This window comes from Pinus tabuliformis, chromosome 5_2 (assembly GCF_031772625.1).
Source record: "Pinus tabuliformis cultivar Carrire ecotype Pingquan chromosome 5_2, CPIR1, whole genome shotgun sequence".
NCBI classification, from domain to species: Eukaryota; Viridiplantae; Streptophyta; class Pinopsida; order Pinales; family Pinaceae; genus Pinus; species Pinus tabuliformis.
The window spans coordinates 962,297,894-962,323,074 of record NC_142306.1 but is presented as its reverse complement, the minus strand read 5'-3'; the positions used below and the strand labels follow the sequence as shown (position 1 = coordinate 962,323,074).

General features: G+C 38.0%; 1 protein-coding gene across 1 annotated transcript in view; it reads left to right on the top strand.

Moving 5' to 3' along the window:
* LOC149162486 (putative pectinesterase/pectinesterase inhibitor 51) overlaps window positions 1-22,485 on the top strand; it is a 42,018-nt gene extending 19,533 nt beyond the window's left edge. Inside the window, exon 2 of the mRNA XM_089437290.1 lies at window positions 21,589-22,485. Within this exon, the coding sequence (XP_089293416.1) occupies window positions 21,589-22,277 (689 nt within the window). The 3' untranslated portion in view covers window positions 22,278-22,485. The remainder of the gene's footprint in view (window positions 1-21,588) is intronic.
* Window positions 22,486-25,181: the final 2,696 nt, after the last annotated feature.

The following is a 25,181-nucleotide window of genomic DNA, read 5'->3' as shown; positions in this document are numbered from 1 at the left end:
GATTGAAGACCCTGATATTACTGCACTGCTCAAGACGAAACAGGTGAATATTGGAACAGAGGAGGATCCCAAGTACGCGAAACTTGGAGATTATTGGGATGGCGCCATGGTAGATAAAGTCGCAGATTTACTCTGCGAATACCAAGACCTGTTCCCGACCAAGATCACGGAGCTAAAGGGATTGTTGGTGACTTAGGAATGATGACGATCAACCTAAAGCTCAGCGCGAAGCCAGTCAAGTCCAGGGTAATACAGAACGACAAACATTCAGATTTGGAGAAACATTATGAACCTGTTTTTGCCAGCACAAATACTTAACTTTTTCTTGGCATCTGAATAGGAGATCTATCCAATAGATTTGTTCAATCTTTTTATTTTGAACTTCAATATCTTTCATAATCATGTCTCCTAAATTTCCAGGCAATTTTGATAAGAAAGCAACTTTCTGGGTAGGATCATTGTTTAAACTGGCTTTAAAAACTTTAGCCATATAGTCTGAGCCAAACTGATCTAGATCCTTTAAATCTTTTAACTCCATTCTAGTTAGATCAGTAATTAATTGCTTTCTTTCATCAGTCAGTTCTGGAACAAATTGAGTAAGCAACAAAACTTCTAAAGTAGCTAGACCCAATGCTGCAACATTTTGTCTTTCTTCATTAGAACCAGCCATCCACCAATCCCACACAATACCTGCCATACGTTTTTCTGCTAGCAAGAAAATTGAGAAATTATCCAACTTGGACACTACTTGCATTTGGTACAAAGCACCAATCCATATTCTGATTGATTCAGCTGGATTTTTAGATTTATCCAAATCTAGAACATATCCAGATGAATTAGTAGCAAATAAATCCTCTTCTACTCTTGGATATTTTGGTTCTTTATACATATTAGCTTTCTGCAGGGAGGGCATTATGAATGATGGAAATAGAGTAGCAACATTTTCAAAAGTAGCCAATTCACTTTTATTTTTATGAAATGTAGTTGAATTGGGCTTGTCTATTTTAAAACCAATTTGGCTACTGCTAGACTCAGCTACTTCGTCTCGGGAATCACTAGTTTCCCATTTCTGAGGGATTTCCATAGTTTTGGAAAACTTTGGAGGTTGTGACTCCTTTTTCTTTTTCTCTCTTCTTCTTCTCTCTTTTTCTTCTCTGCGTTGCCTATCAGCTGTTTGCTCATCATGTAGAAGTTTAAGATTGGCAAGAATTAATTCACTTTGACATCCCAAATCATCTAAAACTTCTTCTGCATGGGCACACCATGTAGTTAAATAATTGCCGATCTGATATGTCTGATCAAGATCATTTGTATTTTGTGCATTATGTTCAATCAGTGGAGCACAATCTGCACGAGTAGTTGGTTGCCGAGAAGATGAAGTGGTGCAGAACTTTGTACGAGGAGGCCATTTGCCACCCTTGACAAATCTGCGATTGGCATATTGCCATTCTTCAACAGGAGGAAAATAACCTATGCGATGCATTTTATTTACAGTGGGTAAAAAAGGTTTGGACTCTGGTATGTACAATTCAGTAGATGACAACAAAGGCTCACTCTGACTGACTTCTTGAATGGTAGACAAATCATGACTACTTGACGGAACATCAGTTGGAGCAATAGGGAACACATATCTTTTCTGCCTGGTAATTGGACGAGGTACTTTTGGCCTTGGAGGAATCAATTTTACTTGGCCATTATCAATAGCAACTCGTTTTACTTTTAATTCAGGCTTCTTTTCATCAGCTATGGATTTATATTGGAAATACCAATTTCCAGGTAGTTCAGTTGGGTCATACAGTACTCTTTCAACTTGGGCATTGGATAAACCAACAGTCACACAGTCTTTCAGTACAGGCTGTTTCAGCTTTGGATGTGCAGTGTTGGTAAGCTGAAATGAAGCTTGCCCTATCACAAAGAGATATTCACTTTCTCCAGCCATAGTTAACCCTTGTACCCCAGTTAATAATTTCCAACAATCTTTCAAATGTATATCATTCAAGCTGATGGCATAGTCAGGATAGATTGTCCCATATTGACAACCTGTGGAAAGGTTTCCCATAATAGTTCCAATCCTGGCATGATCATAATTCTGATGATGGGTGTCAAATAATTCAGCAATGCAAGGGGTGTTTATTCCATGACGGAATAATGGTGCAAGGCCTATCCTTATACCTCCAAAATGAAGATAAAAGTATTTTCCTTCTTTAGCATACTGACGAAATTTTTTGATTTCATCATCAGAGAACAAGTTTAAAGCAAGGATTTGAGTAGAAGGTCCAGAGATTTTTATGGTTATTTCTACTTCTTTCAGAAAAGTCTTTCTCTTAAGTACAAAAGTCATGGGGAGTTTATAAATATCTGTAGCATGTAAAGCAGGAGGAGTCCACTTAGAAGGATCCTCAACTATCTCATGACTTTCATTTTCATTATTTTCAGACTCAACAGATCTAGATGAAACTTCAGTAATTACTTTTCGATCAATAGAAGAGAATGAGCGTAAGAGATTGGCCATATTTTATAATCTAAACCAGAGATGGACTAAAGAAAGCGTTTATCTACTCAGCACAATGTTCAACAATGATGCCTTTCGAAGGCTGCCTGGCTTTCTCTAGGCTCTGTCTATAGATTACAAACTCAGGACTAGAACAGGGCTCTGATACCAATTTCAGATTGGACACGACTTCAAAAGATGATAGACTTCGTAACTTACTTGAATTTATTGAAGTGGACGCTGTAGCATAACTTCCTCACATCAACCAGAGATATGCGTGGACTGCGCGACTCCTTTTCGCTTCTCCAACACGCCTTACAATCTCGACAACTCAGATGATCTTGGAACAAAACAGTCCTCAGACTGGCGGCCCAGCAGGCTTCAATATTAATTCAAAATAAGATTACACACTATAGATAGCCTCAAGTCGAGAGCTTGACTAGCCTCTGATCTTTGAGAGCTCAGAATACAAACATACACTCACACTCAAAACACTCGATGCCTCAAACTATCTACAACACACCTATTTATAAGACTTATGAGAATAATTGAGGGTCCTTGTCTGACATTACTTAGTCATGACGGTGTCTACTCAATATTCTCGGGTACAATAATGCAAAATAAAGCAAACGCACTATCTAAGTGCATCTGACCTTTAGTTAGTGTCATAATCTGGTTCGAAATCTGAATCATGTGGAGTCTCTTGTCTTTCCTAGGTATATGTCAACTTTGACAACACGTCTTGTGGCTTTTCCCATGAAGATGTAAGCCACGATAGATATTCTTTTTCCCAAGTGGGGTCATTTTATACCTGAGCATCTTGATAAACATCAACGAATACCGTTTCTTTTCTTTGCCCACTTTTGCTTTTCCTTTTGGGTCATGGATTGCTATTGAAGATTCTTCTTTTTGTGGAGCATGTGAACTTTGTCCGGTGTCATAAGAAAATTTTATCGAATCTGCAGTTTTCCGTAGGCTCTTTGATGGAAAGAGATAATCATCTTTATTCCATCTGTTCACATATGCAAATGGATCAATTTCAATTCCAAGAAAAGAATCTTTTTTACTTTTTCTAAAGTCTGGCAAGGACTGCACTGCCAGTTCAACCCCATCTAACAAATCCCATCTGAAAATTTGAAACATACTGACTGACTGTTCGATGGCTGCTTGCACCCATAATTTGCACTGATGACTGACGTGTCCTTGATCTTGCCATCCAACTTCGAATAGCATTGATGAACATACCCTGTTTGATAATAGCAGATTTATAAGACATACAGAATCTTCTGTCCAACTTCCTGAGGAGACACAAATTATGATTAATGCTTTTTGATTAATAATTAATTGTAACACTCCATGTTTTCCTTGCATCGGCTCCAGTGTTTTGATCATTGAGATTTTTTCTGGTAATTTTAATGAATGGAATTCTTGAAGCCACACATAAATCTTTTTTATCTGCTCTGGGTTTTCTGCCAATGTGGATTCTAGCACACTATCCGTACCATACATTTGTGCAAACGGATTAGGCTCTATTGGATTACGGAATTCCATACTTTGATAATCCCAAGGTTCTGTAAAAGTTCTGAGATACTGGAGAGTTCTCATAACACACTGAGATGCTCTGAGTTGAACTTTCTTCTGACATCTGCCATTCTTTATTTCCCAATCAGCAAAAGGCTAAAACAATTCATACTGTGGAAAAGAATCTGTGGATACAAAGTTTTCATCAGGCTGTTGTAAAAAGGCGGCATCCAATTCTTCAAATAAATCAGGAATCCATAGAGATTTCAAGAAATTTTGAACTCCTCTATTCATATTAATCTCTTCAAGGTCCAACATTTTTGCTGATACATATACAGCCATTGAAAAATCTATTCCCCCGATTATTTGATAATAATTCAGAATTCTGAAAACTTGTATCATAGCATCTGTAAAGTGATTGTCCCAAGTGTTGTCAAGTAATTTAAAATAAACCTTCACCTTTAAATTTGGCAGAGGATAAACCTTTACCAATTCTTCATCAAGATTAAGAAAAATACCAACATTTTTGTGCTGCCAAGCCTGGCATCGTTGAATCCATTGATTTCTTCTTAATCGTAGACCAACTGCCTTCTTTATTTCTTCAACAAGATCAAATAAGAGAAATTCTAAAATTTTGAAACGATGTAGAAAAGTTTCAAAACTATCATCAGAAGCAGATTTACCTGAAATCTCAAACATACTCTGTTTGTGTACATGAACTTTATTCATTTCTCTTGTCAAAGCATCTGCCAAAAAGTTAGAATTTCCTTGGATCCATTCGACATCAAACTCATACATTTGAAACCACATTTGCCAAGCTAACAATCTTCCACGAGCTAACTGTTTTGAAATCTTTGCATTCAGGAAGTATTTAAAGTTCATGGAATCAGTAAGAATTAAAAATTTTGCAGGGGCAAGATAGATTTCAAATTTCTGTATACCATTGAAAATGGCGAGGGTTTCTTTTTCTGTAGGAAAATAACCTTTTTGATGTTTCTGGAATTCTCCCGAAGCATATGCACAAAGAACTTCTTCAATTTCTTCTCCTTCTCCTTTTCTTTCAAGAAGTGTTGCTGCCCAAAAATTATCTGAAGCATCTGTTTGTAAAATCAGAAATCCATTACCTGGTGGTTTTAATGCTGGCAGATTTTGGCATTCTTTCTTAAGCAACTGAACCGCTGTAGTAGCTTCATCTGACCATCCACCATTAATGTGTTGACGAATTGGAGAAGTTTTTTCAGAGAGATTTGGGATATATTTATGCACATAATTTACAATCCCTATAAATCTCTGAATCATATGTTTATCTGTCAACTGATCAGGAAATTCAGACAATTTTGTTAAAACATGCGGTTGCATCTGAATTTTCCCATCACTGATATGAATTCCAAGAAAATCATTATTTTCTTGAAATAGCAACATTTTCTTTTCAGACAAAACAAGACCATGTGCCTTGGCCTCTTCAAGGAATATCTGCAAGTGCCTTAAATGAGATTCTAAGTCAGAGCTATGTACAAGAATATCATCAATATATACAACTATGAAATCATATTTACTGAAGATATGATCCATTCTTCTCTGAAAGAAGGCAGGAGCATTCTTCAATCCGAAAGGAACAGCTTTCCACTGGAAGAATCCTGCAGGACATGTGAAAGCAGTTTTGTGGCGATCTTCTTCTGCAATCTGAATCTGATAATAGCCTGATTTCATATCAAATTTGCTAAAGATCTTACTTCCTTGAATTTTCTGCATAATGGTTTCTTGTCTAGACATAGGATAATTAAAACTTTTTGTTATTGCATTCAATGGCTTGTAATTAATAACCATCCTATCTTTTCGACGAACAATTTCTGAATGATTTCTGACAAGAAATGCAGAACATGAGTAATGAGATTCACTTCTTTCAATCAACTGAAGATCTAACAATTCTTGAATCTGCTTTCTCATTTCTTTTTCTTCAGCAGGGGTGCATGGTATTAATTTACCGGTTACCCCATTATCATGCAATGTCTTAATTTCCTGCTGTGGACTTTCTGTAGTCCAGAATGCTTGAGGATTGTTCGAACAACATTTTAACAAATCCTCATACAGACAAATTTGTTCAGCTGACCAATTGGGATCTCTATTGGCCTTTTGGGTAGGTTGTGATTTAGCCTCATATATCATTAATACCTCTTTCCAATCATGAGACTCGTTTTTTGTTCTTTTGGAACCTACCTTCTTCTGACTCTGCTCCCTTCTAGCTTCTGAGTTTGCCATTGTTAATCTTGGAAATGCTATTGCTTTCTTTTTAACATTGCAAATGATTTTATCTTCACTTATTGTTACTGGCAGTACTGAATTAATAAATGGCATGCCTAAAAATAGGCTTGCAGAAGCATCATAATGCTGAATAGCAGAGATTTTGATAGTAACCCCCCCAAGTTTCAAAGAAATGTTATCTACATAATGGGTAAGGTTAACAGATCCACCAATAGTTTCTGAAACAATAATATGCTGCAAAGGTTTCCATAATCCTTTGAAAAGAGATGGTCTGGCAAGATTATTGGAACCACCAGTATCAATGAAAGCATCAACACTAATCCATTCACCACGGACTTGGACTTCAACTGGAATGTACAAAAGATTATTGGATTTGACCATCTTTTTAAGAAAAGCATTTTCTTCATCTAGGAGAGAATTATTTACAGGGAATGCGGATGATGATGAAGACGCAACTGTTTTTGGATACGGACAAAAAGAACTCACAGGTGGCTGTGGAGGCAAGGAATTTAAACTGGGGAAGGAGTTCTTTAAATCTGCAATAGTAACAGTTTCTATAGAAGAATTATCTGAGTATTCTTCTGTAAAGTCTTCTGTATCTGTCTCATCACTATAATGATTTTCTTCATCTTCTTCAAATTCACTTGGTTCACTTTCAAAACCAGAAAAACAAATATTCATCTTTTGGCTGACATCATTAAGAGATTCAGTGTCAGATAATGAAGCATCAGTCAAAATATATACATCAGATACTTCATCATTGGAATCGACTACTGACCAATTATCTGCAAATTCATCAATCTCAAAACAGGCTTTCAATTTATTAGAGGAACTCTTGGGACATTTTCGAGCGAAATGTCCTTCTTGCTTACAGATGAAGCAAGCGTTATCTCTTTTTGGTTGTTTCCTCTTTTTAACATATCAGAATTTTCTGAATGGTCGTTTGGGATTTACAACTCTTTTTGGTCTGTATTTACCATACTTCTTAGTTCTTCTTTTTCTGAAGGGAGTCCAGGGTAATACAGAATGACAAACATTCAGATTTGGAGAAACATTATGAACCTGTTTTTGCCAGCACAAATACTTAACTTTTTCTTGGCATCTGAATAGGAGATCTATCCAATAGATTTGTTCAATCTTTTTATTTTGAACTTCAATATCTTTCATAATCATGTCTCCTAAATTTCCAGGCAATTTTGATAAGAAAGCAACTTTCTGGGTAGGATCATTGTTTAAACTGGCTTTAAAAACTTTAGCCATATAGTCTGAGCCAAACTGATCTAGATCCTTTAAATCTTTTAACTCCATTCTAGTTAGATCAGTAATTAATTGCTTTCTTTCATCAGTAGGTTCTGGAACAAATTGAGTAAGCAACAAAACTTCTAAAGTAGCTAGACCCAATGCTGCAACATTCTGTCTTTCTTCATTTGAACCAGCCATCCACCAATCCCACACAATACCTGCCATACGTTTTTCTGCTAGCAAGAAAATTGAGAAATTATCCAACTTGGACACTACTTGCATTTGGTACAAAGCACCAATCCATATTCTGATTGATTCAGCTGGATTTTTAGATTTATCCAAATCTAGAACATATCCAGATGAATTAGTAGCAAATAAATCCTCTTCTACTCTTGGATATTTTGGTTCTTTATACATATTAGCTTTCTGCAGGGAGGGCATTATGAATGATGGAAATAGAGTAGCAGCATTTTCAAAAGTAGCCAATTCACTTTTATTTTTATGAAATGTAGTTGAATTGGGCTTGTCTATTTTAAAACCAATTTGGCTACTTCTAGACTCAGCTACTTCGTCTTGGGAATCACTAGTTTCCCATTTCTAAGGGATTTCCATAGTTTTGGAAAACTTTGGAGGCTGTGACTCCTTTTTCTTTTTCTCTCTTCTTCTTCTTTCTTTTTCTTCTCTGCGTTGCCTATCAGCTGTTTGCTCATCATGTAGAAGTTTAAGATTGGCAAGAATTAATTCACTTTGACATCCCAAATCATCTAAAACTTCTTCTGCATGGGCACACCATGTAGTTAAATAATTGCCGATCTGATATGTCTGATCAAGATCATTTGTATTTTGTGCATTATGTTCAATCAATGGAGCACAATCTGCACGAGTAGTTGGTTGCCGAGAAGATGAAGAAGTGGTGCAGAACTTTGTACGAGGAGGCCATTTGCCACCCTTGACAAATCTGTGATTGGCATATTGCCATTCTTCAACAAGAGGAAAATAACCTATGCGATGCATTTTATTTACAGTGGGTAAAAAAGGTTTGGACTCTGGTATGTACAATTCAGTAGATGACAACAAAGGCTCACTCTGACTGACTTCTTGAATGGTAGACAAATCATGACTACTTGACGGAACATCAGTTGGAGCAATAGGGAACACATATCTTTTCTGCCTGGTAATTGGACGAGGTACCTTTGGCCTTGGAGGAATCAATTTTACTTGGCCATTATCAATAGCAACTCTTTTTACTTTTAATTCAGGCTTCTTTTCATTAGCTATGGATTTATATTGGAAATACCAATTTCCGGGTAGTTCAGTTGGGTCATATAGTACTCCTTCAACTTGGGCATTGGATAAACCAACAGTCACATAGTCTTTCAATACATGCTGTTTAAGCTTTGGATGTGCAGTGTTGGTAAGCTGAAATGAAGCTTGCCCTATCACAGAGAGATATTCACTTTCTTCAACCATAGTTAACCCTTGTACCCCAGTTAGTAATTTCCAACAATCTTTCAAATGTATATCATTTAAGCTGATGGCATAGTCAGGATAGATTGTCCCATATTGACAACCTGTGGAAAGGTTTCCCATAATAGTTCCAATCCTAGGATAGATTGTCCCATATTGACAACCTGTGGAAAGGTTTCCCATAAAGGTTTCCCATAATAGTTCCCATGATCATAATGCTAGGATTGGAACTATTATGGGAAACCTTTCCACAAGTTGTCAATATGGGACAATCTATCCTGACTATGCCATTAGCTTGAATGATATACATTTGAAAGATTGTTGGAAATTATTAACTGGGGTACAAGGGTTAACTATGGCTGAAGAAAGTGAATATCTCTCTGTGATAGGGCAAGCTTCATTTCAGCTTACCAACACTACACATCCAAAGCTGAAACAGCCTGTACTGAAAGACTGTGTGACTGTTGGTTTATCCAATGCCCAAGTTGAAGGAGTACTGTATGACCCAACTGAACTACCCAGAAATTGGTATTTCCGATATAAATCCATAGCTGATGAAAAGAAGCCTAAATTAAAAGTAAAAAGAGTTGCTATTGATAATGGCCAAGTAAAATTGATTCCTCCAAGGCCAAAGGTAACTCGTCCAATTACCAGGCAGAAAAGATATGTGTTCCCTATTGCTCCAACTGATGTCCCGTCAAATAGTCATGATTTGTCTACCATTCAAGAAGCCAGTCAAAGTGAGACTTTGTTGTCATCTACTGAATTGTACATACCAGAGTCCAAACCTTTTTTACCCACTGTAAATAAAATGCATCGCATAGGTTATTTTCCTCCTGTTGAAGAATGGCAATATGCCAATCGCAGATTTGTCAAGGGTGGCAAATGGCCTCCTCGTACAAAGTTCTGCACCACTTCTTCATCTTCTCGGCAACCAACTACTCGTGCAGATTGTGCTCCACTGATTGAACATAATGCACAAAATACAAATGATCTTCATCAGACATATCAGATCGGCAATTATTTAACTACATGGTGTGCTAATGCGGAAGAAGTTTTAGATGATTTTGGATGTCAAAGTGAATTAATTCTTGCCAATCTTAAACTTCTACATGATGAGCAAACAACTGATAGGCAACGCAGAGAAGAAAAAGAAAGAAGAAGAAGAGAGAAAAAGAAAAATGAGTCACAGCCTCCAAAGTTTTCCAAAACTATGGAAATCCCTCAGAAATGGGAAACTAGTGATTCCCAAGACGAAGTAGCTGAGTCTAGCAATAGCCAAATTGGTTTTAAAATAGACAAGCCTAATTCAACTACATTTCATAAAAATAAAAGTGAATTGGCTACTTTTGAAAATGCTGCTACTCTATTTCCATCATTCATAATGCCCTCCCTGCAGAAAGCTAATATGTATAAAGAACCAAAATATCCAAGAGTAGAAGAGGATTTATTTGCTACTAATTCATCTGGATATGTTCTAGATTTGGATAAACCTAAAAATCCAGCTGAATCAATCAGAATACGGATTGGTGCTTTGTACCAAATGCAAGTAGTGTCCAAGTTGGATAATTTCTCAATTTTCTTGCTAGCAGAAAAACGTATGGCAGGTATTGTGTGGGATTGGTGGATCGCTGGTTCGAATGAAGAAAGACAGAATGTTGCTGCATTGGGTCTAGCTACTTTAGAAGTTTTGTTGCTTACTCAATTTGTTCCAGAACCGACTGATGAAAGAAAGCAATTAATTATTGATCTAACAAGAATGGAGTTAAAAGATTTAAAGGATCTAGATCAGTTTGGCTCAGACTATATGGCTAAAGTTTTTAAAGCCAGTTTAAACAATGATCCTACCCAGAAAGTTGCTTTCTTATCAAAATTTCTTGGAAATTTAGGAGACATGATTATGAAAGATATTGAAGTTCAAAATAAAAAGATTGAACAAATCTATTGGATAGATCTCCTATTCAGATGCCAAGAAAAAGTTAAGTATTTGTGTTGGCAAAAACAGGTTCATAATGTTTCTCCAAATCTGAATGTTTGTCGTTCTGTATTACCCTGGACTCCCTTCAGAAAAAGAAGAACTAAGAAGTATGGTAAATACAGACCAAAAAGAGTTGTAAATCCCAAACGACCATTCAGAAAATTCCGATATGTTAAAAAGAGGAAACAACCAAAAAGAGATAACGCTTGCTTCATCTGTAAGAAAGAAGGACATTTCGCTCGAAAATGTCCCAAGAGTTCCTCTAACAAATTGAAAGCCTGTTTTGCGATTGATGAATTTGCAGATAATTGGTCAGTAGTCGATTCCAATGATGAAGTATCTGAGGTATATATTTTGACTGATGCTTCATTATCTGACACTGAATCTCTTAATGATGTCAGCCAAAAGATGAATATTTGTTTTTCTGGTTTTGAAAGTGAACCAAGTGAATTTGAAGAAGATGCAGAAAATCATTATAGTGATGAGACAGATACAGAAGACTTTACTGACGAATACTCAGATAATTCTTCTGTAGAAACTGTTACTATTTCAGATTTAAAGAACTCCTTCCCCAGTTTAAATTCCTTGCCTCCACAGCCACCTGTGAGTTCTTTCTGTCCGTATCCAAAAACAGTTGCGTCTTCATCATCATTCGCATTCCCTGTAAATAATTCTCTCCTAGATGAAGAAAATGCTTTCTTTAAAAAGATGGTCAAATCCAATAATCTTTTGTACATTCCAGTTGAAGTCCAAGTCCGTGGTGAATGGATTAGTGTTGATGCTTTCATTGATACTGGTGGTTCCAATAATCTTGCCAGACCATCTCTTTTCAAAGGATTATGGAAACCTTTGCAGCATATTATTGTTTCAGAAACTATTGGTGGATCTGTTAACCTTACCCATTATGTAGATAACATTTCTTTGAAACTTGGGGGGGTTACTATCAAAATCTCTGCTATTCAGCATTATGATGCTTCTGCAAGCCTATTTTTAGGCATGCCATTTATTAATTCAGTACTGCCAGTAACAATAAGTGAAGATAAAATCATTTGCAATGTTAAAAAGAAAGCAGTAGCAGTTCCAAGATTAACAATGGCAAACTCAGAAGCTAGAAGGGAGCAGAGTCAGAAGAAGGTAGGTTCCAAAAAAACAAAAAACGAGTCTCATGATTGGAAAGAGGTATTAATGATATATGAGGCTAAATCACAACCTACCCAGAAGGCCAATAGAGATCCCAATTGGTCAGCTGAACAAATTTGTCTGTATGAGGATTTGTTAAAATGTTGTTCGAACAATCCTCAAGCATTCTGGACTACAGAAAGTCCACAGCAGGAAATTAAGACATTGCATGATAATGGGGTAACCGGTAAATTAATACCATGCACCCCTGCTGAAGAAAAAGAAATGAGAAAGCAGATTCAAGAATTGTTAGATCTTCAGTTGATTGAAAGAAGTGAATCTCATTACTCCTGTTCTGCATTTCTTGTCAGAAATCATTCAGAAATTGTTCGTGGAAAAGATAGGATGGTTATTAATTACAAGCCATTAAATGCAATAACAAAAAGTTTTAATTATCCTATGCCTAGACAAGAAACCATTATGCAGAAAATTCAAGGAAGTAAGATCTTTAGCAAATTTGATATGAAATCAGGCTATTATCAGATTCAGATTTCAGAAGAAGATCGCCACAAAACTGCTTTCACATGTCCTGCAGGATTCTTCTAGTGGAAAGTTGTTCCTTTCGGATTGAAGAATGCTCCTGCCTTCTTTCAGAGAAGAATGGATCATATCTTCAGTAAATATGATTTCATAGTTGTATATATTGATGATATTCTTGTACATAGCTCCGACTTAGAATCTCATTTAAGGCACTTGCAGATATTCCTTGAAGAGGCCAAGGCACATGGTCTTGTTTTGTTTGAAAAGAAAATGTTGCTATTTCAAGAAAATATTGATTTTCTTGGAATTCATATCAGTGATGGGAAAATTCAGATGCAGCCGCATGTTTTAACAAAATTGTCTGAATTTCCTGATCAGTTGACAGATAAACATATGATTCAGAGATTTATAGGGATTTTAAATTATGTACATAAATATATCCCAAATCTCTCTGAAAAAACTTCTCCAATTCGTCAACACATTAATGGTGGATGGTCAGATGAAGCTACTACAGCGGTTCAGTTGCTTAAGAAAGAATGCCAAAATCTGCCAGCATTAAAACCGCCAGGTAATGGATTTCTGATTTTACAAACAGATGCTTCAGATAATTTTTGGGCAGCCACACTTCTTGAAAGAAAAGGAGAAGGAGAAGAAATTGAAGAAGTTCTTTGTGCATATGCTTCGGGAGAATTCCAGAAACATCAAAAAGGTTATTTTCCTGCAGAAAAAGAAACCCTTGCTATTTTCAATGGTATACAGAAATTTGAAATCTATCTTGCCCCTGCAAAATTTTTAATTCGTACTGATTCCATGAATTTTAAATACTTCCTGAATGCAAAGATTTCAAAACAGTTAGCTCGTGGAAGATTGTTAGCTTGGCAAATGTGGTTTCAGATGTATGAGTTTGATGTCGAATGGATCCCAGGAAATTCTAACTTTTTGGCAGATGCTTTGACAAGAGAAATGAATAAAGTTCATGTACAAAAACAGAGTATGTTTGATATTTCAGGTAAATCTGCTTCTGATGATAATTTTGAAACTTTTGTACAACGTTTCAAAATTTTGGAATTTCTCTTATCTGATCTTGTTGAAGAGATAAAAAAGGTAGTTGGCCTGCGATTAAGAAGAAATCAATGGATTCAAAGATGCCAGGCATGGCAGCACAAAAATGTTGGTATTTTTCTTAATCTTGATGAAGAATTGGTAAAGGTTTATCCTCTACCAAATTTAAAGGTGAAGGTTTATTTCAAATTACTTGACAACACTTGGAATAATCACTTCACAGATGCTATGATACAAGTTCTCAGAATTTTGAATTATTATCAAATAATCGGGGGAATAGATTTTTCAGTGGCTGTATATGTCTCGGCAAAAATGTTGGACCTTGAAGAGATTAATATGAATAGAGGAGTTCAAAATTTCTTGAAATCTCTATGGATTCCTGATTTATTTGAAGAATTAGATGTCGCCTTTTTACAACAGCCTGATGAAAACTTTGTATCCACAGATTCTTTTCCACAGTATGAATTGTTTCAGCCTTTTGCTGATTGGGAAATAAAGAATGGTAGATGTCAGAAGAAAGTTCAACTCAGAGCATCTCAGTGTGTTATGAGAACTCTCCAGTATCTCAGAACTTTTACAGAACCTTGGGATTATCAGAGTATGGAATTTCGTAATCCAATAGAGCCTAATCCGTTTGCACAAATGTATGGTACGGATAGTGTGCTAGAATCCACATTGGCAGAAAACCCAGAGCAGATAAAAAAGATTTCTATGTGGCTTCAAGAATTCCATTCATTAAAATTACCAGAAAAAATCTCAATGATCAAAACACTGGAGCCGATGCAAGGAAAACATGGAGTGTTACGATTAATTATTAATCAAAAAGCATTAATCACAATTTGTGTCTCCTCAGGAAGTTGGACAGAAGATTCTGTATGTCTTATAAATTTGCTATTATCAAACAGGGTATGTTCATCAATGATATTTGAAGTTGGATGGCAAGATCAAGGACACGTCAGTCATCAGTGCAAATTATGGGTGCAAGCAGCCATCGAACAGTCAGTCAGTATGTTTCAAATTTTCAAATGGGATTTGTTAGATGGGGTTGAGTTGGCAGTGCAGTCCTTGCCAGACTTTAGAAAAAGTAAAAAAGATTCTTTTCTTGGAATTGAAATTGATCCATTTGCATATGTGAACAGATGGAATAAAGATGATTATCTCTTTCCATCAAAGAGTCTACGGAAAACTGCAGATTCGATAAAATTTTCTTATGACACGGGACAGAGTTCACATGCTCCACAAAAAGAAGAATCTTCAATAGCAATCCATGACCCAAAAGGAAAAGCAAAAGTGGGCGAAGAAAAAGAAACCGTATTCGTTGATGTTTATCAAGATGCTCAGGTACAAAATGACCCCACTTGGGAAAAAGAATATCTATCGTGGCTTACATCTTCATGGGAAAAGCCACAAGACGTGTTGTCAAAGTTGACATATACCTGGGAAAGACAAGAGACTCCACATGATTCAGATTTCGAACCAGATTATGACACTGACTAAAGGTCAGATGCACTTAGATAGTGCGCTTGCTTTATTTTGTATTATTAAATTGCATTATTGTACCCGAGAATATTTGAGTAGACATCGTCATGACTAAGTAATGTCAGACAAGGACCCTCAATTATTCTCATAAGTATTATAAATAGGTGTGTTGTAGATAGTTTAGGCATTGTGTATTTTGAGCATGTGTGTATGTTTGGCCTCACCGTTTGAATCCCAAATATAAAGAAAAGTTTCGTGTGGAATTGGATAAAATGCTCGTAGCCGGAATTATTGAGCTCGTAGAAGAATCTGATTGGGTGAGCCCTATGGTAGTATAAGAGAAGAAGCAAAAGGGAGAGATAGGAATATGTGTGGACCTTAGGAAGTTGAACGATGCTTGTGTACATGACCTGTTCCCAACTCCATTTATAGACGAAGTGCTGGAAAACGTTGGTGGGCAGGAAGCGTACTCATTCACAGATGGATTCTCAGGGTACCACCAGATTAAGATCGCACCAAAAGATAGGAGCAAAACGACCTTCGTGACAGAATGGGGCTGTTTTCAGTACACGGTTATGCCATTTGGATTAAAGAACGCACCAACCATCTTTTCGCGCATCGTTGTCGCCGCGTTTAAGGAATACATCCACAAGTTTTTGGAGGTATACCTGGATGACTGGACTGTGTTTGGCTTAGTAAAATACCATGTGGCAAGCCTACGCTCGATGTTGGATGCTTGCCGACAACTCCAGATCGCGCTTAACCTGAAAAAGTGCACTTTCCTTGTTCCCTTCGGAAACCTATTAGGCCATGTAGTTTGCAAGCAAGCACTGATGGTGGACCCTGCCAAGATTGCAGTAATTTTGAATCTGGAGGCACTACGTAGCGTTAAACAACTGTGCGCCACCTTGGGGCACACAAGATACTACAGGAAGTTTATCAAGAGTTATGCTCAAATTAAAGCGCCAATGGAGAAGCTCTTAAAAAAGTAGGTTACATATTGTTGGAATGATGATTGCATGAAAAGCTTGGAAGTTCTGAAAGAAAAGTTAGCGTCCTCGCCAATCCTGATTTTTCCAAACTGGGATGAAGAGTTCCACGTTCACGTGAATGCGTCGTGTATCGCACTAGGCGTAGTACTTACCCAAGAGGGAGACGAGGGTTTGGATCACCCTATTGCATTTGCAAGTCGTAGATTATCCAAAGCCGAAAAGAACTACTCAATGACCGAGTGCGAGGGATTAGCGATGGTATACGCGCTTTAGAAGTATAGACATTATTTGCTTGGGGGGCATTTTAAAATGTATATCGATCATTCCACATTAAAATATTTGGTCAATAAGCCTGTGTTGGGGGGGTGCATCTGCAGATGGTTGTTATTATAACAAGAATATGACTTTGAGGTGGTAGCGAAGCCAGGACGCCTGAACACAGGACCAGATCATTTGTCACGTATTGAGACAAGCGAAGAACCTACTAATTTGGAGGATGGACTACTGGATGCTCAGTTGTTTGTAGTACGCGTTACAGATAGGCACTTCGAAGATATCATCCACTTTCTAACAACAGGGACTGCGCCAGAGGAATACTCCGTCCAGAAGAAGGAGTTGGTGGTACACGCGGCGGATTTTTCCGTCATCGCGGGACACCTATATAAAATGGGAACTGATGAAATATTGAGATGATATGTACCTGCATTTGAGCGTGGACAAATCCTTATGGAAGCACATGGGGGCGCTGCAGGAGGATATTATGCAGGGCGTGCGACAACGCGGAGATAATGTGCGCAGGGTTATGGTGGCCAACTTTGCACCAGGATTCCAAAGAGTGTTGTAAAGCCTGCGATGTATGCCAAAGGACTGGGAAACCCTCGCAAAGGGACAAAATGCCGCTAAATCCACAAATGACACTGCAACCATTCGAGAAATGGGCCGTCGATTTTGTGGGACCAATCAAACCTCAAGGAACGATGGGCACATGATATATCATCACTGCCACGAAATATCTAACGCGATGGGCAGAGGCACAACCTGTGAAAGACTGCACGACTGCTATAGTTGCAAAGTTTTTGTTCGACAATGTACTGACCCGTTTTGGTTGTCCAAAGATCTTAATGAGTGATTGCAGAACACATTTTTGAATGAAACTATCAGTGCGCTCATAGAAGAGTTCCAGATATACCATCAGAAGAGTACGTCGTACCACCCGCAAGCCAATGGGATGGTGGAAGCCTTCAACAAGATATTGGAGACCACGTTGACCAAAGTATGCAACGCGCAACACAACAATTGGGACTTGCGTGTACCTATAGTATTGTGGACATATCGAACCACGTGTAAGAAACTAACAGGACAGACACCATTCCGATTAGTTTATGGGGTTGAAGTTGTTATGCCAATGGAATATATTGTCCCAAGCCTGCGCATTGCAATGCTTACCGGTATGGCGGATTGCGAAGTAGTGGAAGAACGATTAGCCCAATTAGAAGAACTGGAGGAAGAATGATTCCTGGCGGGATTTCATCAGCAGGTATAGAAACAATGGTAAAAGGATTGGCACGATCGCCATATCAAGCTACGAACCTTCAAAGCAAATGACTTGGTACTGCTCTATGACAGTAAGGTTGAAACATTTCCGGGAAAATTCAAAATGCATTGGCTTAGACTGTATGGGGTTCGCGAAATCACAGATGGAGGCGCAGTCCAACTTGACAAATTAAATAGAGAACCGTTCCCTGGGAAGGTAAATGGCAGCCGCTTAAAGCTTTATACGGGTAGCGCAGCTACTTGACTACGCGACAACAGCCTGAGTCCTTGCGCTCTTGGGAACCGTTCGACAGCGCGGGACTATAAAGGTAGGCTGGAGTTAAGGTACGAGGATACTTTGGAAGACAGACGAAGGAGACAGAGATACCACCAGAAGGACAGTTGGCTGCAGATTTTCAGGCTACACAAAGGTTGCTAGATGGACTTCGCGTAACGATCGACACACCGAACAGTGACTCGAGGGTGAGTCATGATGTTTGTGTTGGGGGCCTGTTGGGCATCGGATCCCCCGCGCAACGGTTTTGGGGCTTAAAGCCTGCATTTTTGGGTCATTTGTATTTTAAAGGCTCCGCGAAGTGCGCAACACGTGAAGTAAAGAGTCCAGTCAAAGGGTTGTCCGCCCTAAAATAATATAATGTAATGTAAAGTGAGACGGCTAGAGCAAGGCTCTAAGTTGTAAAACAGGTTTTTGTGGGAAGCAATGGAGTAGAGAAGCAAGTTGTGATAATAGAGAGTCTGTAGAGTCTGAGTCTGGGTCGTAGGAGTAGATAGAGGCTCCACAGCAGAGTGCGCGAAGGCCTAGTAGAGTTCGCAACTATGTGCGCGGACCCCTGCAGCTGAGTGCGCAAGGTAGGAGTTGGGATTATAACCGAAGAAGTGATAATAAGAGATAAGTTGGTTTTGAATATCTTGTATCTGTGTACTTGTATCTATGTTTATGCATCTGTTTACAGTTTTATGATTGCGCGCATACCTGTTTATGTTGAATGGTTAATAAAAGTATTGGGCCCACTTACTTTAATCATAAGCACAGTAAAGAGTAAGGAGTATTCGCGCTCTTCATTTAAGTTACGCGAAGGCAGTCGCACTAGATAGGCAGCTGCGTGGAGGTAGCGTAGCGCACAGGTTCGGACCGCGAAAGTTCAAAACTCATCAAGACATCCCAAGGGTGCGGAAACTTGGTTCCAGCACCCTCCCATACTACCTCGGGTGAGACCTCAGTCCACGCTCCACGGACTGTTGCCGAAAGGGCCGGTAGTTTAGGGCTCTGTTTGGCTAACTCACGACTAAACCTGGGTCAGGCCCCATCAAGCCAACATAGCTATTCATCTAAGCTCATTTGGAATCACCATAGGCTGTACTTTTGTTTTGTAACGGATAGTTGATGTTGATCTCCACGAGGTTTCTCCTTGAAAATCACATCCTGGTTGTATGTATGGTTGTAGGTATGGTCGATGTCCTAACGAAAATCACAACTTGTAGCCCTTGACTACTCCTGAATAGCCAACAAAGGGTCAAGGCAGTTGACCAATATGTTGTCAAATTCTGTCTTATTCACCTTAGCCACATAAATGTATGTTTCACACTTTAGAAACCTAAGATGTGCAAGAGAGGGCTTCTTTCCACTCCGACCTCCTCTAGTGTCATGTCACCAAAAATTGAACTTGGTGACATATTAGTCAAATAATTAGTTGTAGCAACTGCTTCAGCTCAAAATCCTTTGCTTAAGCTAGCATTCTCTCCTCATGCTTCGTGCAATTTTTTACGAAGGTCTGATTTGGTCTCTTAGCTTGCCCATCTTGCGCAAGACCATGTGGAGTTGTCTTCAAGCCATGCAATTTCCTGAGATTAGCAAAATGCCTCAAATTCTTGGAGCAATGCTCACCACCATTGTCAAGCCTTAATCTTCTTCCCACTTTGCCTTATTTCCTTTCCAACAAGACAACAAAGATTAAATTTTTCAAGCATCACTTTTCTTCCTCATAAAGTAAACCCATGAATTCCTAGAGAAGTCATCAGTGAAAATGTGTAAAGTATCCAGTTCCCACAATGGAAGCGATTGTCCATAAGTTCACAAATATGTTATGAAGCAACTCAGATATTGGAATCCCAAATCCTGGATCCTCTGGGTTCTTTTGCCGAAGCTTCCCTTGGAGTTTTGGAGCCTCAAATCCTTGGAAACTATTGGCGATGTTCTTGGAAATGTTTTCTGTCTGTGCAAAACAATCGAGGCGAAATCTGCAACTACTTGCTCTCATATAGTGTCTATGTTGAGATGAGCACAGGGATGTTGGATCGAATGTGCTGCAATATGGTGATCACCATTGGACACAGGTTGTGAATTATGAACATATTGCATTCTGGTGGCGACGACCCTTTCAACATGGACACTTTGTGATTTCTTGCACAAATGCAAAGGACCAGAAGAGATCTAAAGCATCTCTTCGGAGCCTTTCTTGGTGGAAGAATTCAGCAAATACTACCAACGGGGTGGAGATGTCCAAACCTTGTGAAAATAGTCCTGGTGGTACATGTACAGCTGCCTCAGAATCTATTCCTCTTTAGCTTTCTGGGAATGCCATGTCTCCTGTCACCCCTCCCGAGGAAGGGGCATCACCTCTGATTCTTGGGAGCTTGCTTCATTGTTGTTAGCTGTGATACATTCCTCTTCTGGTGTTGGTAAACGGAAGCATGACCCAGATGATGCATCTCAATCTCTTGAAGTGGACAATAGACAGCTGATGATCATTGATGTCTCTGCTGCCCACCAATGAGGGCAAATTCTGGACAGATGAAGAAGCGACAAGTAAACGAAAGGAAACATTGTCGAGCTTGATCCCCTATTGTGCTGGTTTTCCATACCTAGTCTTGTTTAGATTAAGCTTTTATTTTGAGGGTGGTCCTCTTTTTTGGCCTGATGACTTTGTCCGGGCTGGTGCTTGTGGTGGGCACATGCGCAGTCCACTCTTTTTTTGTGAAAAGCTCTGTATATCATGTTTTATTAATAGTCAAAGTAAGCTTTATCTCAAAAACAAATTGAGGAATTTGGCTTCATATAACAATCCAAGCTGATCCCAAAGATCCTAGTCTGTTGCGGCAATCAAAATATTCTTGAGTACCAAAAGCAGACATATTTACTCTAATCAAAGCTTTTGCCTTGTCATTCTTCTTGTCCCATTCTTCCTTTTGGATAACAGCAGGTTTAGTATCCTTCAATGCCGTCTCTTGTAGGTCTCTCTCAACAAGAATATATCCTTTTTTCAACTTCCTCAATAGAAGTTGTGGCCATGATTTCTTCAATTTCCGAATGTCTATAAGACATTTCTTCTCCCACAGATATATTCCCATCCTCCCACTGAAGTTGAATATTTCAAAATCAGTCATAGCAGCAAACACAGAACTGTCCGATTTGAGCTCCACAATCTGGACAATCATATCTGTTCAGCTGTTTGATCAAAGACCTCAAAAACAAGATCTTAACAATCCAAATTCTCATGAACCTGACAACAAAGGTGTCTTCCTGAAGCTCATAACCCTGCTCCGATACCAATTTTTGAATCTGAAGAGATAAGATGCACGACAGATATTTGGCAGAAGAAACGAAGTACGCATCCACAGTAAGCACACAGGAAAATAGGAACACAATATCGCCTGGCTTTTTTATCGATCTCAATCACTTTCTTGCTAAGAATAGAATCTTGAGATTGATTTCTACGATTCTACTACCTCGGAAAAGCAAGCCTATGACAACTATACATTCCATAGCTTGACATTCAGATGTATTTTCCATAGCTTGACTTTCATATTCCTCAATTCTACTAAACCTTATTTTAGACTGTTGGCAGTTTCTGATTGACTTGGTTTCACAATTGCATTTACAGCTGTAAATGCGGACGGTTTTTTAGCACGGGACATTGCATTTGAAAATGCAGCAGCGCCAGGCAGTCAACAAGCAGTAGCCCTAAGAGTAGATAGTGATCTCTCTGCCTTCTACAGCTGTGCTCTTCTTGGCCACCAGGATACACTGTATAGTCACACTCTTCGCCAGTTCTACAGAAACTGCAGAATAGAAGGCACTGTTGATTTCATATTTGGTAACTCAGCAGCAGTTTTTGAAAACTGTGTTATTCTGGTGCGTCCTCGTCAAGTAAAATCAAGCCAAGGATCATCAGATACTGTTACTGCACATGGCCGAATAGACCCAGCTCAGCCCACAGGATTTGTTTTTCACAACTGCACCATCAATGGAACTGAAGAATACATGGAAGATTACCATGCCAATCCAAAAATTTACAAGGCGTATTTGGGTCGGCCATGGAAGATGTACTCCAGAGTAATTTTCACTAACTCATACTTGGGAGAGCTCATTAGCCCCGAAGGATGGTTGCCTTGGTCAGGGGACTTTGCTCTTGACACACTGTACTATGGGGAATACCAAAATTATGGGCCAGGTGCTACGCTTTCTGGAAGAGTGCCATGGTCTAATCAGATTCCTAGGGGAAATGTAGAAATGTATTCTATTGAAAGCTTCATACAGGGTGATGAGTGGCTACCAGGTACAATCAATTAATCCAAAAACAAAGGCTGATTATTATGTATTTTCTGAAGCATGGCCTTCCTGATATTGCTTCATCTCTGTGGTAGTACTGCAATTCCAACCTGATATTGCTTCAATCTGAGTTGTTATTGCTGATGAATAATTACATCCGTAATGGTGTCATCTCTTTGTTATTTCTGATCGAAGTAAAAAGTATAAAGAGAAACCAGTTATCTTTAAAGATGTTCTCTTTGTTATTTATAGAAGTAAAAAATATATATAAACATGAGTATCACCTAATTACTAAGATATTCTCCACACGAGAATTCAAAATAAACCTAATGAACATTTAAAAATAAATAAACGTATATTCGTCATATCGAATTACAATTCAAAATAAATTTAAATAACATTTTAAAACAAATGTTATTTATAATGGTCGACAATTTTCCGGCAACGATCTCCCAAGTAGTATTGACAATTTTCCATGCCGGCGACGACGTCCCAAGTAGCATTAGATGGTTATATTTACTCTATATAAACATAATTTTATTTTTATCGTATTTATTGGTAATAATTATTTAAAATAAGTAATTTTTGGTTGAGATTTAACTAAATTATATGCGGATAGTATCTGCAAAATATAGTTTTTTAAAGGTGGAAATAAAATTATGGGTTTTTAATGTGATATATATATATATATTTTAAATATATAGATGGTAAGTTTTTTAAATTATTATACAAATGAAAATTTGTGAGATTATTTTATGAAAATGTTATATGTGAAAATATGGTATAATTATGAATTTTTGTATTGTTATTATTATTTTAGGAAGTCAAGTATCAGATAGTCATGCTTTGACTAGTGTATTTTATTGATCTCAACAAAATAGAGTTGAATGGTGAATTCTTAGAGTACAAAGTTTGTTCTCTACATGTTTAGGTCAAAATGTGAAACAAAAGTCATTAAAACCACCATAGCCTCAACATGGGGTCTATCTATACAGTGGAAGAAGGTGGACAAGATTGTAGAGGCATACAAAGATGTAAGTGTTTCACGTGTGGGTATGCCTCAACATTGCCAAGTCAAACACTCAATTATTCTGATACTTGGTGTTCCTTTACCTAATGGTCCAATATATAAATGCTCTCTTTTGTATAATGAGGAAATAAAATAGTACATTCATGAGTTCATCCAAAAGGGCCACATTTGACTGAGCTCCTCATCTTGCGAGAGCCCAATTGTGTTGGTGCAGAAGAAGGATAGGACATGGAAACTTTGTATCGATTTCAAATCTTTAAACAAAATCACTATCAAGAATAGATACTTGATCCCTGAGACTGATGATTTTCTTGATCAACTTATGGATGCCAAGTTCTATAGTAAGAATGATATGAAATTAGGCTAGCACCAAGTTTCAATTGAACAAACCAATGTGTGAAAGACAATAATCAAATCTCAAGAAGGCCTTTTTAAGTGGTTGGTTATGCCCTTTGGCTTGACTAATGATCCAACAACATTCATGAGGATGATGGATGACATCTTGTGGTCATTCACAAACTTTTTTGTGGTTGTATATTTGGATGGTATTCTCATCTTCAATAGAGCTTGGGCCAAACATTTGCAACACATTCAATAGGTCTTAAGTACCTTATGACAAAACAAGTTGTATGCCAATATAGAGAAATGCTCATTTGGCATGCAGTGAATCCAATATTTAGAATACATCATGATCCGTAAAATGCTTTACATATTCCACTAGACAGTTTGTCACAACATATCTCATAAAATTATACTTAAAAATCCAAGATCTATAATATTACAGTTTTATTTCTCTTTAGGTTAAATATAGATATATAGATTATTGTTAATACTGTATGCATGCAAATTAAAATTATGCAGAAAATAGAGGATAGAGAAATAAAAGTTCACACACACATTTGACACAAGATATGAACTGGGAAACCCTTTTGAGAGAAAAACCCAGTTGGAAGTTGAGGTTGCTCTGCTCTTTTTCTTTTAATAGAAAATGTATGCGAGTACAAAGAAGTATGAGTTGTGGCTTGTGGCTACTACAATGCACAAATCTTCTTTGTGTTCTCTATCTCCTATCCCTTTCATCTATTTTTGCTCAGCTATGGAACAAATACACTCGAAAGAATGGAACCCCTTTTCCTCCCAGTGGCTCGATTCTAAGACAACGCAATGGCCTACTCGTGGTTAGGTTTGACTACCTCAACTCTTAACCAGAGTTACATTATAAACTCTTCTAGAATCTTCAACTTCATAATCACGTGGTTTGCCCCTTTTCCATTAATTATGGGGGCTGATGTGGCATCCTCTCAAATTATGGTGGTGAAAATATGAAGGTCAACCCCTGAGTGACATAAATTTCGTATACAAACTCTGATTGACACGATTCTTATGTTGTTGGAATGTTCTCCATGTGTAGAATAGGAAAAAAAATTGTTGCACTAAAGCAACAAATTTTTACCCCCAAAAAACATCGTTTGATGCTTCAAAACACTCTTGGAAGGTTTCAGATCGTGTTTTTCCAAACTGGGTCCCACTGGTAAAAAGGGTCCTATGTGATGATTCCTCCACTTTTTCCACTTTGAAAGCATTGAGATGGATGAAAAAGAATATAATGATCCATGAAAACCTCCCCATTTTGGGAGGATTTTGGTTACCAAAAGCTTCTACTGAATGAGGTGACTCCACGTTCTCTCGGGTGTACCATTTAGCTTTACCTGGAAGTTGTCCTTCCAACCCAATTTTCCAAAGGTCATGTTTCCTATGACTTGTAGTTGTGGACCTCTTCTGCGAAATTATATCTTCTTTCAATTCTACCTAAGCATCTAGTGCCAAATCCTCCACAAAAGGTAGGACTTGTTCCTCTTCCTGATCTAGGATGTAAGGATCATAGAGTTTCAGAT